The sequence below is a fragment of the Egretta garzetta genome, unplaced genomic scaffold (assembly GCF_000687185.1).
Source record: "Egretta garzetta isolate BGI_Z169 unplaced genomic scaffold, ASM68718v1 scaffold297, whole genome shotgun sequence".
NCBI classification, from domain to species: Eukaryota; Metazoa; Chordata; class Aves; order Pelecaniformes; family Ardeidae; genus Egretta; species Egretta garzetta.
In genome coordinates, this window is record NW_009260410.1 from 745,720 (window position 1) to 758,498 (window position 12,779).

The 12,779-nt window shown below is 36.0% G+C and overlaps 1 protein-coding gene across 1 annotated transcript in view; it reads left to right on the forward strand.

Annotated features, from left to right (window-relative positions):
* Positions 1-12,779, forward strand: part of TRAK2 (trafficking kinesin protein 2) — a 29,233-nt gene that overhangs the window by 3,550 nt on the left and 12,904 nt on the right. Inside the window, exons 2-7 of the mRNA XM_035899060.1 lie at positions 2,223-2,557; positions 3,581-3,775; positions 8,106-8,176; positions 8,833-8,949; positions 10,229-10,438; positions 12,285-12,363. Coding sequence (XP_035754953.1) covers positions 2,521-2,557; positions 3,581-3,775; positions 8,106-8,176; positions 8,833-8,949; positions 10,229-10,438; positions 12,285-12,363 — 709 coding nt within the window. The 5' untranslated portion in view covers positions 2,223-2,520. The remainder of the gene's footprint in view (positions 1-2,222; positions 2,558-3,580; positions 3,776-8,105; positions 8,177-8,832; positions 8,950-10,228; positions 10,439-12,284; positions 12,364-12,779) is intronic.

Genomic DNA, 12,779 nt, shown 5'->3' on the forward strand with positions numbered 1-12,779 from the left:
TTTTCCCACCCCCCAGTCATCTTGTTATCCAGGACTGCTGATAAATGATAGAGAGTGGCTTGGCAAGCTCCTCTGCTAGCTCCTTCAGCACTCTTGGGTGGATCCCATCCGGCCCCATAGACTTGTGGATGTCCAGGTGGCATAGCAGGTCAAAGACTGCTAGTAAATTGACAGTGGAAATAATCTTTATAAATAAAATTTTAAAATAATACCTGAGAAGATTTTCTGGCTTCTGTTTTGGGCATGTCTTTCTGCATGATTTAACAATTTTAATTTCTAGACCATCTTTTTATAGTGCGGTCATGTATTGTAAATCCATGTTGTAAATTTTATGGTGTTTATGCAAATGTATTTAATTTTAGTTGCAACTTGCAGAAGGAATCTGCACTTACTAAATAGTTTTATAGCTGCAGAGTAAAAGGGTTATGGAGTCACTTTCAGGGTGGTACTGCACAGTGTGTTGGCTGGTTGAATTTCCAGAGAAGTTGCCCCATGGCACACTAAACTAAAGCTATGAGAAGCATTGGAAAAGTGAGCATTAACTTTTATGGTGTTTGCTTATCTAGTAAACTTCTCAAAGGTTTTACAAATGAGGTTGCCCTTTCAATTTGATAGCTTGATGTTGGCCTGATGCTCTAGAAAACTTTGAGCCAAATTGTTTTTTTCTTTGTCTCTCTTTCTCTCTTCTTTGGCTGAACTGAGATTGACCGCAACACATAGTGTTTCTGTTTTGCACTACTTAGAAGAGAGATTAAATCCAATCTTGAGAGGCAGTGTCATTCTTTTTTACATTCTTAAAACTCAAAGGAGAAAGATGCAGAGCTGTGAAGAAACTGTCTTATGCCGCTGAATTTTATCTCGCTCTACAGTGACCCTTTTTATTAGAAGATAAAATCATCTTGGCTGTGTGGATCTACAGCAGTCGTCTTAAGTGTCGTCTTCTGCTGTATTGAGTTGTTTGGGGGTGGTGGTGTAGGTAATGCTTTTCTGTAATCCATTTGAAAAACAGCTTCTTGAAAAAAATCAGTAGCTAGTGTTGGAAGCAGGTATACATTGAGATAGCAAATGTTTTCTGAAATCTCAGTCTTACTGTTTTAATAAGTGTCTAATATGGATAATAATTAAAACTGGTAAGTAAAGTGTATATATAAAAATACATTACAAAGCAAGAAGATCCTGCTCACAAGCATGAGCTGACCTTAATGGACGGAAGTTCTTTATTGATCTCCTGCCAAAGTCTGCAAGCAGATGAACTGGCAGGCTCTAGCTAGGATTTCTTTAAAAAGCTCCTGCACTGTTCATCTTCATCTTGTCAAATGAGAGGTTGCTACAGGCAGCGAGACAAACTTGTGATTGTTGTGCTTGGTGATGGGGGATCTTAGGGAAAACGTTAAGAGCAAATTTGAAATTAATGTAAGATTTCAAGAGAATTTTATGTTTACTGACTGTAGGAGGAGGGAAAATGAGACTTCCGTTCTCTTTCTGTTTATATTTTTCTGTCATCTAGGACTACTCTTGTATTTTACGTGGAAGATGATTGATCAGTCTTGGCAAGGGAACAGCAGAATTTTTACTTTATTAAACTGTTCGGGTAGACTACCTGAGTTAGTCATGGTAGTTTCATTTCCAGTTTAAATGAGTCCCTGCTGAAAAGGAAACACAAACTTTGTCATGATCCACAAAGTAAATTTCTGATAGATCCAGTTTTTAATTAACAGACTTCTAAAGGGGAAGGGATTAAAGCAAACAGTCCTATAAAACTTTTTTTTTAACGATCAAAATGCTAAGAATGACAGTTTTGAAATCCCGCCTTTAGAATCCATTGCTTTAAATAAATGTAGTAGCTTGAAGAAAATATCTGTTTAGTTGGAGCTGCTGTTCTTTAGAGTAAAAAGGAAATGCCTTCTTTCAGTGAATGAACCTGCCATACACTAAACATTATATGGAAGAGGAGGAATGGTATAGACAAATAGGTAATTTGACAAAGTAGATGCTGAAGGTGAGATGTTATGTCTGCAGGGAAAAGACATGTTTTTAATGCTACCTTTTACATGGAATGTGTAAACTGAGGATCAAAATGTTTGTTTGCTTTTTTTTTTTCAGTTGAATGATAGTACAGGGAGGAAATTCAGACTGAAAGAGATGAAGTCACATTAATTTACCTGTCTCATTTGAAAGAGTGACACCTGTTAAACTTGTCATTCTCTTTGTTTTCTTTCTAGATGATGGCTGAGCTGAGAAGCTCATGAAGCTTACATGAAATATCCTATAGATACTTCTACTGATTGGTAGTAGCCCAGATGAAATAAGGATGTCATAAGATGGCAATAGATCTGGAGTATGACCCAGTATGAACTACAGAAGTGAGTTGATGCCAGATTTGTTACTGTCTTGGTGGCTTGATGGCTCTCACTTTGTCTATAAACCAAAGCCATCTTTCTACCAAAGCAATAAAGGGACAATGCACAATCTGACTACAGAATGCTATTTCCAAAGAAGTGAACTGTGAAGAAAGGACTCATGAATTTTGATCACAGGGGCTTGGAGAGTGTCTCTGGTAAGTTGAAGAATTAACTGTTACAAATGCTGAATGTATCTAACATTTTATAGAACATCAACCTGAAGACAACCTTAAGTTTCACATTCTTTATATTGCTTATCTGGTATTGCAAATGAACAAAAATAGTGAGTCCTCTTAACTACCTTGTAAAATCAGCTTCCACTGTAAAATGTTGTTTGTAAAATTCTCAGTATCAATAATCAACATTTTCCATTGAAAGATATTGAAGATAATCTTCATCTTTAGTGGAAATGTTGGAAAGATAATAATCTTATACCTTTGATATGCAGTATTTTAGCGACTTAGAATTCATGTTTCCTTTTTTTGTAATAACTGTGAAGAAATTGGGGGGGGGGGGGGGGCACGATACAGGAAGAGCTGAACTTCCTCTCCAGGATTTTGAGTATTGTGTTTCTCTGAGTCTTATTCCATATGGAAGATAATGGAATTTTGTATTTGTTCCCTGATTTCAAGGCAGTATTCGGTTGATTTTTGTAGTTACTTAAAGATTGTTTACATCCATGTTCATTAACAAAAGAATAAACAGAAGAACAAGAAAAATGTGAATTTCCTTCAGAAAAGGGAAATGTATGCTAAAGCCAATGAAACTTTACGAAATCAATAGCTGGTAAAATGTAGGTCTGTGTTTTAGTTCAATGAAGAGGAAAAGATAGACATTGAACTTCATTACATACATCATATTCAAGAAGACAGAGGGAATCATGGCTGGACCAGCTTTCCAGGAAGTTGTGGAGTCTGTGAGGATGAAGAAATTTCAATACTTGATTTACATTGTAATATTTGTTTCAATAAGTATTCTGGTAATTTGTCCAGTACAGAATAATTACTTTCAAATCTACTGATGGTTTATAAAGTATTTTATAGTATATAGAATGTATACTACTGTAGCAATATTATGTATATGTTGGACTCGATGATCTTAAAGGTCTTTTCCAACCAAGTGATTCTATGATTCTATTTAATAGTAATATGCTATTACTGGCTTTTACTTACTTTCAGATGTCTGCTCCAGCGAGGACCTTCCTGAGGTAGAGTTGGTGAGCATGCTAGAAGAACAGTTGCCAGATTACAAGTTACGAGTGGACTCTCTGTATCTATATGAAAATCAAGACTGGGTTCAGTCCCCTGCCTGCCATGGCCGTCTTCCTGAAATCACTTCTCCAGTTAATGACGATGAGCCCTTCCGTTACCTGAGTGAGTATATCTGGGCCTAGAATTTTTTTTTAATTTTTCAATTATTGAAGAGACAACTGCAAATATAAGATTAATATTATTAATATTATAAAGTGTTCAAATCTGGAAATCTTTGGACAGATGGAAGAAAAAGCTGAGTTCAGGGGAAATGCTTGTAGTTCAGCACTGCAATTCTAAGGACTGACCTAGGACGTTCCATGGCTGCCTGATCATTAGATTCCACACAGAAGTAAGAGTGGGAACATGTAATAGTGAAAAAGAGTCAGGAACCTAGAATTGCTCTAGATTAGGTGTAATATGAGAGGTATGGAGTATGCAGCAGCTCTGTTTTCAGGAATGTTAATGATGCTGTTCTTATGATGATGTTTTCCTTGATGTTTTGTGTCAACGTTGCTTTTGAAATGTTGTTAATAGTTACTTCTGGAGATAGAAATGGTGTGAATGCCATATAGGTGGATACTAGATTGGTGTTAATCACTGTCTTCCAGTTTTGAAAATACTAAGTAACTTATCCTTAAACCTAGCAAATCATAAAGAAGAAAATGGATAGCTTCCAATCACAAGAAAAAACCTTTAATATGTTAAAAATCAAATGTATAGCAGGCTACCAAAAGAACTGAACACTTACTTGCTTGTAGTTTCAAGTGTTTTCATATGAAAAGAGGAGAATACATTGTAATAATTTTTGAGAAATGGGGAATTCCTGTTTCCTCCATCTATTGGAACTATTGCAGCAAACCACTTGAGGGAGTGAACTTGGTATTTATATACAGTCTGTAATGATTACCTCTTCCTTTACATGCCACCACTGAAAGGTTTTTTTTGTTGTTCTTTGTGCTTTAAGCTTTCACCCAGGGTGTACAGCAAATGAGTAAGTAAAAGTAAAATATTACCTCCTAAGAATGCAGTACTCAACAATTTAAGGCAATCTTGTTATCAGTTGAACTTGCAGACTTGGAACTCTTTTTTAACTGTGGAAAGTATTTGGAAAACCATTTAATGTTTATTGCTCAGTCTGTTTCTGATAATAACATTGCAAGCGTAAATGATTTTTTTTTTTTTAGTTGAGTGAACACTTTTGTAGCTCACTGGAAGCTGTGGTGTAGTCAGTGGGGTGTGTACTTGCCTCCAGGTTTTAATTATAAAGAGGTGGGATCAGAGTCTGTCTGACTGGTGGAAGGAACTTTACATCAAACATGGCTCTGCTGAAGCTCGTTGGTTGACATCTGCAGTTCCAGTCTGATGAAGCAGAGAGCTCTGAGAGAAGGACCTTCAGCCAGTGTGAGCTGTAACAATGACTGACGTTAAGTTAAAAGATTATCATCAGGCATAACATACAAAACTAATTCTGTCATTTAAGAACACTGTTGTAACTGCTGAGTCATATAAACTCAAGATAAGTACGGTTTAAGTTTCTCCTAGATATTGTCCGAAGAGATTGAATGTAGTAGTCATCATCTTAGCTTTTTTGAGCCTGGTAACTTACAGGGAAGTACTGGGAAGGTCCCAGACAAATACAGATGTAAAACAAGATCTAGTTACAATCATTGCTGAATAGCTTGTTAGGTGAAATTTGCATCTTTCTGTTGAGTGGAATTGGAAATAAATGTGACAATCATACTCTGGAAGCATAGCTTGGGCTTTTTATGTGTGTATCTCCCTATATATGTATGGAAACATTTTTGTAACTTTTTCCTAAAGAGAATGCTAAACTCATGGTTTGAGTGACTTTGTAGTTGACATCCAAGAGAAAAAAAAAATAAAACAACAGAACAGTTATTGCACTTGAGCTCCTCCTATTTTTATGGCTGCTGCTGCCTATTAGAAGGTTTATCTAATGACCGGTTGAGTTCCCACTGGCAGTGTTTTCAGTGAGGTGGAAGAATATTTTCTGCTTCACTGTGGTAGCATAAGAAGCCCCAAATTACAAAACATCTGTCTTTAGAACTACTTTGTATGTGTGAATAAAGGGACATGGCACAACGTAACAAGGATATTAACCAAAATGAAGAGTTGCTTGCAGCTTTCACTTGGCAAGGTGAGTGAGGAGAGATTACACATGTATGTGTTCACAAGAAAGAATTATAACAAACTATGTATAATTTTGATCCTGTACTGTGAGAAAATAATGAAGGTTGTATAGAGCTAAGTTTCAAACTGTTCTGTGATTTCATTTATCAGAGTAAATATATTTGCTTTTGATTTTTAGGAACCTACCTGAGTAAGCTTTTACATAATTAGTGTAAATCTTTATTAAGGTGACTTAGCACTGGATAGAAACTTGTAACTTGAAATCATCTGGTGGGAGCAGTTACAACAGGAGAGCTGGCTATAATATTCTGCCTGGAATGGCTGAAAGTTACTTGTGTATGTGCAGTGAATTTTCCAAATACTAGTAAGCCAGATGAGTTTGGAGTCCCCACTTGGCAACCAATAGCAGCAACCAAGCGGTACAGTAAAACTGACCTCGCAAATGTATGTTATGCTACTGAGAGATAGGTACTTTAAATTTTGTGAAGAGTTTCTATTTTTGCCCTGCTTAGCAATACAGTCAGTAAATGGCACTGCTGTAGGTTCAAAGCTCCTAAATACTTGAACAGCATGTGTTGGGTTTTCCTGCCTACTGATCTACTTGATAAAAAGTGTTTGATTTGTTAGTTTGGTTTATTTTGCTGTTAAGCTCTTAGAGAAACAGTTCAGTAAACCTTTTTCTTCTATTTTGTTCTTTCTGTTCTCCTGACTTTCAAGACTGCAATAAAGTTTTTTCTATACTAAAATGCAACTTGTTTTTGTTCCTAGCATAGCCTTAGAGTTATGTTTTAAAAGGTTAATTATGGATGTTATGTATGTAGAGAACATACATAGCTTAAATAGCATATTTAAATAAAGTTAGTGTGCACTTCAGCTTGGCATTTCACTGTCTCATAACTAAATGTGCAGTCCTCAACAAAAACAAAGAATGAAAAAAGCTGAGAACCAATACCACTATGTATTCAGAGTATGAATCAGATTCAAACAAGGTAGAAGAGTCGAGGAAATCTTCAGAAATAAATTTAGACCAAATCCATAGTAATCTTATTTTGCAGTGCAGCAATGATGGAATTAGTTTCAAAACAGGTTAACTTAGACCTTCAGCTGAAGCAAATACTTCTGTATTTGTTAAATTTACATTGCTGCCTTCTTTACTTCCATGATTATGATTCCATAAAGCAAAAATAGCCAATTTCTGTTGCACTTGGACAAGCATAAACATCCATCACCTGCAAGTGAGATATATAATTCTGCTTCTGAAGGGAATAATATTTAAATGGTTCTTTAAAAGTTCCAAGAAAGTTTTAACAGTGTAAAAAGTATGTTTACACATGCATTTATTTTTTGGTGGTGGTGGATGCATGCAAATCACCTATTTCCTTACATTTTAATTCTTTCTCTTCTTTGTTCCTTTTTTTCCCACGTATCTTTCATTTTCTGTCACTCTAGCTCTTATTGAACTTCCTTCTTCCTCTTTGGCTGGATCTCACAAATTTGCACAAGGTAATTAAGATTGCTTCTTCACTAGCATCTTCTGTTTCTCAGGACAAGAACTAGAGCAGACCAGTGCTTTGTGTTTTAGCACTGTGTTTTGTTCAGAGTTGTCGCAAATTCTTCATGCTTTGTTTATCCTTGACTCAGTCCTGTTTTTCAAATCCTACTTGTTCTCAGTTTTTTAATAGTTTTACAAACTCACTTTTTCAAACGTCAGAGTCACTCAGTCAGTAAGATAGGATTTACTGAGAGATCTAAATTGCAGACATACATTATCTCATTTCTTTTTAACTGTTCCCGAGATGATCAAGCACTTAATAAATATGTTTCCATGACTAGTCTCTGGGTTCTCCATACTTCCTATGTATAGCTGTCACGCACACTAATGGGAATTTTGTTTCAAGGATAAGGTCTGCAGGTGTAATCAGCTGTATTTGGATATACTCCAATATACTCTTCCCTCTCTCCCCAGCAGGCTGGATGATTTAATAGCTTAGCTGTATTCAAAAAGTTGATCTTAGAAGATTTTTCTCCCTTTTCTAAATTTGAAGGATGTGTGAGCACCTCAAGTTTTAGCTAATATTGCTCAAAACTGTAAATGTTCAATACCTCATTGTATCAGTCTCCCAAATGAGTATTGTTTCATATTTCTGAAGGTAAGATGCATTTTCACAGCCTCTGCTGGTTTCATCAACTAAGTACTGTATTTGTGTATAAACAACATCCTCTGAGTTTTAGATCTCCTCCTTCCCAGAAGTCTTCTTGTACTTAAGCTACTTCAGTGAGCATGTTTTTCTCTTCTCAGTTCTTGGCACGGATAATGTGGAGCAGAAAACCTACAGTGATGCTGACATGGTCAAACATGTGTTAGCCGAGGTATGCTCATCTGTAATGCTGGGTTAATATATTTGAGAACATGTATTTGAGGAAGGGTTTTATTCAGCTACTGGAAATTTTGGTTCAGTTATTTTCAGGAGCTGCTTATCAAACACATGGGTAATGAGAAGCTCCCCATTTGGTTGCACTGTCTCAGAAACAAAATTTAGCAAAACTATGGGCGCCCATGGAGCCAGTGAAGTGTAAGAAAAAAACAGTTTTCTTCTGCTTCCAGTTGCTTCTACCCTCTCAACACTATTCAAGTTAAGCAGCCTGTTCTGGAAAAAGTGTCACTTGAAAGACCACAGGCCTAAGTATTTGTGGCTTCTTTGTAGGATTCAACAGAGCCTATTATATAACCTCTCCAGTACTCAGCACAAAACCCCAAACTGTCCTTAGGTTTGGTGCTTTCCCATCCCCCTGTTGCTGCAAATGACTGTAGAAGAGAATATGCTGTATCAATAACACGGTTATGGATGTGTTCTGAATCCAAATGATGAAGCATTAATCGTTGTTCTAATAATGTTGATCTACTTGAAGTGAAGGGGGATCTCAGAGTGGCAATGCATTAAACAATAGCTAGGAAAGTCTAAAATTACCCTGAATTTAAACCTTATCTGATCAAAAGTAGACATTTGTTCTCATTTTGTGAGCAGAAAGAACGGGACCTCGAACTGGCAGCTCGAATTGGACAAGCCCTCCTTAAGCGAAACCATCTGTTGACAGAACAGAATGAAGCACTAGAAGAACAGCTAGGACAAACTCTAGATCGAGTGAGTGATCTTTTTTCTCCCTTTCTTTCTTTTTCTTTCTTCCCTTCTTTCCCCCTTTTCTTTCTTTTTTGTTTTATGATGAAGGTAAGAAGATTAATAGAAATATATTATTTCATTGTGAAAGCAGGTGATTTGCTGCTCTCAAACTACAGAAGTATACTTAGATGTCATTCTCCTAATTGTTGTCATTCGATCAGCTTTCTCAGTCCAAGAATTGACTATGAAGTTTGCGTGTTGTAATTACTGACAAATTATGAGGGTGTTAGGTATTATTATATCTACAGCAGGATTGCATTTTCAAAGTGTTTGTTTTGACCATCAGTATGATATCCTGCTATTAAACTAAGAATCTAATAATCTAAGTCAAAATAAGTAGTTGGTATTTGATATGACCTGCTATGTAACAAATTCACAGGTGAGGAAATAGCCAGAAGATGAGCTGGCTTAATAGGGTGCTTACACTAAGAATAAATAAATAAATAAAATGTAATGAAAACTTAATTCTGATCAAGATCTTCACTCCATCTCTTCCTTCAAGCACAGATTCTTGATCTAATCTTGTCTTTGTTTTCCTTTCTTGAAAAAGAATTAAATAGTTGACAAATGATGAAGTATCCCAAGTTTTTTAACCCTAGAGTCAGCAGATGTAATTTAAATTATCATGAAATGGATTCAGCTGCTTGTATAAAACAGTATGCTGGTAATAAAAACATACTCATAATTAGCTGTAGGACAGTATAAACTTATATATTCATATAAACATTTAGACATGCAAAATAGAATTTGCCTAAATGAGATCTGTCTCTTCTCGTGTTTTTATTTGTCCTACAGTTAATTTAATGTTCAGGCTTGGGGGATACCAGTCTATACACATAAATAGATGTCTGTCAGTCCTTTTCTCCAGGAAGTTACAGTTCAGAAAAGTGGTCATAATCAAAAAGATAGTTATCATGTTAAAACGTAAACATGTATCAAAGCAGCTGGAAAATTATTTTGAAGTAAACTATTTTAAAAAAAGGTTCTGTTGTCCATTCTGTGTTATCTTGAATTTTCAGTCTCCCTTACAGTGTTAAAATTATGATTTTGTGACCTTCCTATAAAATAAATAAAAGTCAAATCTTCTGTGCAAATATAAATAAATGGATCATGACCTGTGAGATATTTTTTATTTTCATTTTAGACCTGAGCAGTGATGTTCCAAGAGGCTGCATAAATAATAGACTGTAATATTGTATAGCTAAAGTATATTTCACAAGCCGGTGATCTTCTTTTGTCATAGGTTAACCAGCTGCAGCATGAACTGTCAAAGAAAGATGACCTGCTTCGTATTGTTTCGATTGCTTCCGAGGAGAGTGAAACAGATTCCAGCTGTTCCACACCACTTCGTTTCAATGAGTCTTTCAATGTATCACACGATCTGTTGCAGCTGGATGTCTTGCAAGATAAACTCAGAGAGCTGGAAGAGGAGAACCTTGCTCTCCGATCAAAGGTATATCTGACTTACAGTGTATACTGTATATGCTGGATATGAAATAAATCAGGATGGTTAAAAAATCCAGCGTCTGGGTTTCTCTTGAAGCATATGACTATTTTGTGTCACTGTATACAGATCATACCCATACTTTCCCTCCACTCCTCATAGCCTTCTGCTTCCTTCACTACTAATTGTCTCCCAAGTCCTCTAGAAGTCCTTCCTCAATGCATTTATGGTATGTGAAAGAATTGGGAACATATGTAAGCACCCAGCAAAAGTATTTGGACCCATCAAGCCCTCAAGCTTGTGCAACCTGTTTTGATATATGTCTGACTGTGATTAGTAGTAGTAGTATTTTGGGAACACCATTGTGTTACCATCGTCAGCCTATATTCAATATTAAGGGTTAATAAGCTTCTACTCAAATTCTTTTAAAGACACTTAGTTTTGACTGTGTGATTAGTCTCTGTATTTTAATTGGTATCTCTTGTGTATAAAATATGAATACAGGCTCTGTGCCTTTACAAGGATAGATGCTACATGGCCAGACAAAATAATGGCTATGAAAGTCATGGAAGCAACAGCAAAGGTTGAAAGAATTGGAATCTACAGATAACAATGTCTCTTCTTCAGAGGTGGAGAGTGGAACTTGTAAAATAGGAGATTGGTTAGAAGTAGGTTCTTTTGTTTTTAAGGAGAGAGGGGTGGTGTTTGTAAGAAAGGGGGAGGGTTATTTAGTGGGTGTGGGGGGCTGGTTTGGTTTTGGTTTTTATGTGAGCCTTGCCCAATATAAGCTAGTTACAGCAGTACAACAGAGACTAGATTCCTTTAATATGAACAAAATATACTCTTCCCCTTGTTTTGTCTCCAAAATATTCAGCCTCATATGCATGTGCTTCCTAAAACTCCCTAAGACCAAATGGATAGTTTAGTAGTGCTGTAGGAGAAAATAGAGGAGATCAGGCTGCTTTTGTTATGCTCCCAACCCTATATATCATTACAGAACTTCACAGACCAGGGATTAATTTAGTCTACCGTAGTGTGAAAAATGGAGTTGAAAAGAGACTGCTATCATTCAGTGATGTAACAGAACCTTCACTGACTGGAAATAGCCTCAATCATATTGAGCCTATATTTGCTTTTTTTTTATTATTTTTATATGACAGCATTATGTAAAGAAGTGTGTTTGCATGCACTTGTGTAGCTGTACTTGTACTTGCTTGGATAATCTTTAAACCCATTTACTTAAGTTTTATGGTGAGTCACTTACTGGCAAACAGTCCTGAATATAGAAGACTTATCTGTGCAAAGTTTAATACTCTCATGCTTACAATTGAAATGGAAGTGGGAACCAAGTATGCTCAATCTTGTTTAGACCTGTTGTGATACTCTGTCTCTGGCCCAGAAGATTTACAGTGTAAATAGACTAGTTGGGGAGTACAGAGAAAAGCTGTTCTACTGAGAGCTTTTCAGTGCCATAACGGTTTGGCTAACATCATTCAGTTTTCAAAATTTCTTTGCCTTAAGAAGTTTTGAAGCAAATTCAATTGCTTACTTCTGATTACTGTGTTGGTTTACTTTCGCTACAAAATTAAATATTTTTACAACATTTTTTTTCATTAGAGGCGAGAAATCAGATTTTGTTCATGTGTCCGTGTGTCTTTCACTCAAACAACCTATACAATTCAGGGAAACAGGTTACGGTGGAAAAAATGGTTAGAAAGTATGGCCAGATGCATAGGAATTATAAAGATAGATAGAGGGGATACTCTTGAGTTACAAGAATTTCAGAAATAAAAATTTATAACATTAATATATGTATAGATAAACTGAAATTGGAATACCAATAATTTTCTTAAAGGCTTGCCACCTGAAGACAGAAACCATTACATATGAAGAGAAGGAACAGCAGCTGGTCAATGACTGTGTCAAAGAGCTCCGTGAGTATCCGGGCTATATCTTGCAATGGCAAAATCGTATTTGAAATACCTAGTGCCTACACCTTCTTAGTTATACTTGAATCAAAAAATGAGCTTCAGTAATTTGTGCCAATTACTCAAGTCTTGCTCTTTACCCAAGTGCAAAATTGTTTCTGTATTCATCAAGTTTCACACTGGCATTCAGCTTCAGATATGTGTACTGTGTTTAGAGACAGAAAATTAACACAAAACCTAATGTCCATAAACCTCCTAAACTGAAGCCTACAGACACTAGAAAATCATCAAAATATACTCTTGTATAGACTATTTGGCATACTTGACGCTGAAATGTATCAGTGCATAGACTCTTAAATGCTCATTCTAAATTATTATATATCTATGAACACATTAGTTGATTTTAAAATATATGGTATGAA